The sequence below is a fragment of the Austrofundulus limnaeus genome, unplaced genomic scaffold (assembly GCF_001266775.1).
Source record: "Austrofundulus limnaeus strain Quisiro unplaced genomic scaffold, Austrofundulus_limnaeus-1.0 Scaffold32, whole genome shotgun sequence".
NCBI lineage: Eukaryota > Metazoa > Chordata > Actinopteri > Cyprinodontiformes > Rivulidae > Austrofundulus > Austrofundulus limnaeus.
Genome location: NW_013952434.1, coordinates 2580734 through 2586460, shown reverse-complemented (window position 1 = coordinate 2586460; position 5727 = coordinate 2580734). Strand labels below are relative to the sequence as shown.

At 38.8% G+C, this 5727-nt stretch overlaps 1 protein-coding gene across 1 annotated transcript; it reads right to left on the bottom strand.

Moving 5' to 3' along the window:
* Positions 1 to 624: 624 nt before the first annotated feature.
* mrpl53 (mitochondrial ribosomal protein L53) lies at positions 625 to 2036 on the bottom strand. Its single transcript, XM_014005862.1, has 3 exons — positions 1927 to 2036; positions 1186 to 1298; positions 625 to 811 (listed from the first exon to the last, which is right to left on the bottom strand). Exons 1-3 carry the CDS (start codon positions 2034 to 2036, stop codon positions 696 to 698), a joined length of 339 nt encoding a protein of 112 aa, XP_013861316.1. The 3' UTR covers positions 625 to 695.
* Between the last annotated feature and the right edge of the window lie 3691 nt (positions 2037 to 5727).

Sequence of the window (5727 nt, the reverse complement as noted above, 5' to 3'; positions counted from 1 at the left end):
AGGGTCACTGGTGCCCGTCTCCTGTGGCCCCAATCATCTTCCATAAAATAAATGGCGTCTCTGGTCAGGATTGATTATGTTTACATAGATTTACATAAAACAGTGAGTTGAGCAATCGTATTGAAAATTCCCTTAACGTGGAATTGACTTAGGCAAAAATAGATATTTTATTACAAAAGTCAAACAGAGCAGAGGTTTTGATGTTCAGTATAAAATCCACAAAAATATGGAGGTCGACAAAATAAAAACCTGAACGTYGGCAGAATGTAAGACTGAGGAAGAAACGGTGGAGTGTGACGTGTTCCTTCATTAAAAACARCAGATATAAACAAAACAGGAAGTGTAAAACAAAACCACTGAGTTGAGCAAAACCAGTGGAGGAGGTCATGATTAAAAAAGGATGTTTAACAGAATGATCTGTGTTTTTTTTTATTTCCCTTTTTGTAACTCTGCRTATAAACCTTTGTTCCAAACTGTTTCGCCGCCCGTCGGGTCAGAGGTTTGTTGTTGCACAACGTCCTCGTGGATGAGCCTTTTATTAGAAAAAAAAGAAAAAAGGTCACATTGTGCAAACACTGCCACACCGCACTGACCCGGACAAAAGAACCAGCGAGGATCAACATGTAAAAATGAAGGATATTGTTTTTATTGGACATTTTAAACACACAGATAAACACATTCATRCAGGAAGCAGATCATTTCGCTGCAGCTTTCGCCTGGGGGTCCTTGTCTATGCAGCGGGACTGAAAGGCATCCATCATCTCCTGGCAGGTTAAATGAGCTCCCTTCATGATCAGCCTCTCCCCATCAACTGCAATTATAAAAACATACATTATGACTCAGAAAGACACAGTGCAGCACAAAGAGGAGAAAACTACTACTGAGGCAAACACTCGTCCTTTGGCTCTGTTAGTTTAATAAATAATGAGCTGCATCACATCATAACAAAACTCCTATTTTGTTTTAAGATGTTGCATTTAAGGACTGACATTTAGTTTTTATTTTTGCATCTCTAGCTCATGTGTTTATGAGAGGTTCAGACATATTAGGTGTGTTTGACTCAGAGTATCAGTACTGGATCAGTGAAACAATACCAGCCCGTTTTAGGCTGTATCAGATTCAGAAAAAAATTTTGTGGTGTTGAACATCACTGCCAAACTGGGACCATCACAGAGCCATCCTCACCGTAAGTTACATCGACGAYGGGCTCGGACTTGTCGTGTTTGACGTTGGTCGTCATCTCACAGTTCAGGTTGGTGGATCGGATCTTCATGGAGCCCACCGCGGTCAGAAACTCCCTGTGGGGCCAAACAGACCAAGAAGTCAAGTCAACGAACCAAAACAATCAAGGAGTACAATTTATCTCAAAATGAAGCAACGACTTAGAGACGATCAGTTCTGTCCAATCAGGTACGCCGCTTTGACAAAAACGTACATTTTTTTCAGGAAAATATTGATGGACATTCATTAAACAYGTTTATTCATTTGAATGATCAACGTTTGCAATATAACATTCAACCAGACAAAGTCACTGAACCTAACTAAAAGATAAAGGAAGTAAAACACTAATTAAAAGCTAGATTAAAAAAAACCCGGCTAAAAGTAGCAAAATTGTAGCTAGAAGCTGTAAATTTTCTGTTCTCTTTGTTGAAATATGTCAGAAAAAAACTGTCTCGAGTGTTTTATAAATAAAACTATCTTCCCTTCCTCCGCTAGAGTTTTATTTAATTTCCTTTATAGCTACCCTAGATTATATCCGTATTTAAATAAAGCTGAGCAGCAAAGCCAGAGGTTTGATGCAAAAACGACCTTTTCCGTCGTGACGATCGACTGCCGGTTTTTGTCGCAATCGGCCGCCAAATTACTACTACCTCCCTCACAAAAACACACAAACATAACAATAACATGCAACAAACTCTTCCTTACCGCGTGGACCGGACATTGGGCTCGAAAGGACAGAATTCAATCACTATTTTCTTCACAGCCTTCAGCACCAAGGGTGCTTTCAAGCGAACCGCCATGTTGGTTTTGGGCATTGAACTTTGACCTCGTCGGGACGAGACGTTTTACGTAAAAGGCCACTAGATGGCGCCAGAGGACGGTTAAATAACAACACTGCTTTAGAGCTGAGTCATTTAAAGGGATAGTTCAGTGTTTTAAACTGAGATGTTATGAGCAACTAATATACCTGCCTCAGTTTGAAAAAAAAAAAAAAGTTTCACGTCCGGCTATTGCTAACTCAGATATGCTAAAAGCTAACCTGCCTGAGCTAGGCTGTGGCCATGACCAAGGAGATTGCCACATTAAACAGCTTTTATGCTATTCATCTTTTGTTTGTTAGGAAAATATCTCATGAACCACTAAAGTGATTTTAATAAAACTTTTAAAAATTAGCCACTGGATTCACATCTAAAACTGATTAAATTTTGGAGTCAACCTTATTCAAGGTGGCCACCGCAGCTAATCAACCTTAGTAAACACAAAAATGGCCATAGCTCAGTTAGGTTTGCAGAAATTGAGCTAAAAATTGGGATTGCAGTGGCTGAGAGTAATCCTCAACACATATTCTGAGCACTTTTAGATCTTGTAAGATCCTCATTGAAATCTGCGGGTTTTGCGATAAGAGTGGCTTATTTTAAAAACTTTTTTTTTAATTTTGACTACTCCTCGATGGAAACTCTTGAGGAATTCAATGCAGTCCAGCTCGATATATGAGAAGCAGGATTCCTTCCACGGTGGCATGACGAAGCAGGTTAGGACAAACTGAAACAAAACCAAGAGTGGCGCTCGGCTCTGATCGTCTCTGTCTTACCAAGCAAAATCAAATTAGCGGGGGGGCGAGGGGCAGGTGGTCTGTCAGGATCTGAGTCAATAAAGACCCAAAGTGACAGTCAGACTGGCACATTTCACAATCAAACAGACAAGGAGCAGGTTGAGCTCGACTGTGGGACGGGAACGTGTTAGAATTTAAAATCTGTCATCGCTTCACACAGATTAGATCACTGGATGAAATATGTGCTTCTATTCTGGGAGAGTGCTTTGGTTTTTGACCTACTAAAGATGGCTGACACAGCTAAGTTACATTTAAAAAAGCACAAAAACTTCAATAACTCAATCAATTTTACAGATTCTGGCTTCAGATTTGATATGGTCATAGCTGAGACTTAGCCCCTGCACATACTTTGACCCTAAACTGATCGTGACAGAGTTTTCTTTAAAATGTTGTCTTTAACTAATTGGCGTGAACCTTGCCCGCCTGTTAGCAAACCTTCTCCTGAACAATTAGATAGATTTTAATGAATCTTTCAGGAAATAATCATTAGATGTGCATCTATAGCTGATTAATGTTTGGAGTCAGTTCCAAATAAGATGGCTGCCATAGCCAGCTCAAAGTAGAAAATAACAAAATGGCTATAATCAAGTTAGATTTACAGAAACTGAGCTAAAACATGGTGTGGTAGTAGATGAGAGTTATTCACAACAAAAKCTCAAAGGGCTGCTTAGTGTGAGATATTTGCTTCAAACTTTAGCTTTAACTGTTGGAGTCAACCTTATTTGTCTGTTAGCAAAATATCTCATGAACCACCAAAAGGATTCTAATGAAACTTTTAAAAATAAATCACGGGWTGTACATCTACGACTGATTTACATTTGGAGTCAGTTGAATTCAAAATGGACGTCACAGCTAGTTATCATTAACCCGCACCAAAGAAGCTATAACTTTGTCAGTTATACAGATGTAGGGTTAAAATTTAACGAGATCGCAGCTGAGAACCATTCACAAGAGTTTAATTTTTGTTCATACTATTAAATTCTGGGTTTGACCAAAATGGCTGTAATTCTCTTTTCAACATAAGATGATTTTAGTTTTTAAATAGATAACTGGTTTTGAAAAAGAAAGTGGCAAATCAACCAGCACCTCTACCCCATTTGCACTTCCTGAATGCCAGCCCTACCACTGTTTATTTATAGCTCTTCTCTCTCTCTTTTTTTTTCTTTTCTCAACTGAGCACACCCAAAACTTACGCACTTTATCCTGACTTCAACACGCCTCGAGTCTTTTTCCTGAGAGTCCGACAGTCCGGCCCAGCCTGTGACAGCTGGAYGGAGAGGCCTCTAAATTTAGACATAAAGCTACTGAAGGGCATTTCCTTCACACACACTCACACACACACACACATGGGGAGCTGCTGTAGGAAATGTACTCTTTGCACAGAAATAAGAAAGTGGGGGAGACGGTGCTGGGAAACAATGAAAACTCGAGGGGATGTTTGACCTGAAAGGAAAACAAGTTATTGTCTCGGTGTAGGGTTTCATTCATCAAGGCCTCAGCCTGAGAACAATATGTTGTTATTGTCTTTAATGCAAGCAGTGTAAAACAATGTTYAGTGATATAAGACTATAATTATTAACTTTTTCTGTTTTGTAAAGTGTGTCAGTGTGTCAGAGCACAGGCCCACACCACTCTGCTTAAATTAGGTGGGAGTCTTTACTCTTACACTTTCAGCTGAAATATTATGTTATCTTCAGTGTAAACATTTATTACATTTTTAGGAATAGTTTTTTTTTTTTTAGACAAAATCCACTTTGGTTGTAGCTTGCTTACCCCACTTCAAAAGATACGGACTATACCTTTAATGTGGCAACATTGCAAAATGACCGGAACAAATTAGATGGAGGCCGTCAGAGAATTTGCACAAACAAATAGTGTAGACGTTGTTCTTTCTGCATTGTTATAAAGTTTATAATCTGTGATCTAAACTGTTGTTATGCAAAGTTTTGCATAATGCTGCTGACTGGTTTGACGTGTCTTTAACAAAGCATAAAGGTGATGGAAGAGCTTCCGGCTGTAACACAATCTTTGCTATTAAGTCTCAATTATGGCAAGCCATTTGTGTATTAAATTAAAATCCTTGATATCAATTGTACAATTTTTTTTCCAACTAGTGGCACTTTTCTCAAATAGTGGGAGCAGAAGTCCTATAAGCCAGTTGTTTTGCTACATTAGTAACTGCACCCCCCCCCCCCCCACACACACACACAAAAAAATAAACAAAACAAAATAAAATCCCAAATCATTAGTTTTTTAATGCACAAGTAGATCAAATGATTTAATGATTGTGTTGGACTGATTAATTGGTGCACAGTTTATTCTCACTGGTCAACTAGTGTGGCCTAAAAATTCAAGATGTTGATGGCCCTGTGATGGACTTGCGACCTGTCCAGGGTGTACCCCACCCCTCGCACTGTGACTGCTGGATATGGGCACCAGTGACCCCCGCGATCCTTGAAGGAATAAGCGTGTACAGAAAATGGATGGATGGATGGATGGACTAGCAAACACTACTAACTCAGTGCTCACTACTAACTGGCTTATTTTTGAACTGACCGAATGTGCACTTAGTGCTGTGTAGTCCCAAAATAGCAGGTGAAAATGACATTTAGAGTCAAGTATATTTAATAAATACATAAACAGGTTGCTACAGTCCTCTTTATAAAATATATTATCACAAAGAGTGGGCTAAGAGGCCTCATGTAAAAAGAAGAAACCATTAACATACACAGAAAGCAATGTGTGTGTCAGTTTATATGAAATGTGTTCAATTTTGTGCTTTTGTATCAGTCATTCGAAACACTATATAGATAGATAGATAGATAGATAGATAGATAGATAGATAGATAGATAGATAGATAGATAGATAGATAGATAGATAGATAGATAGATAG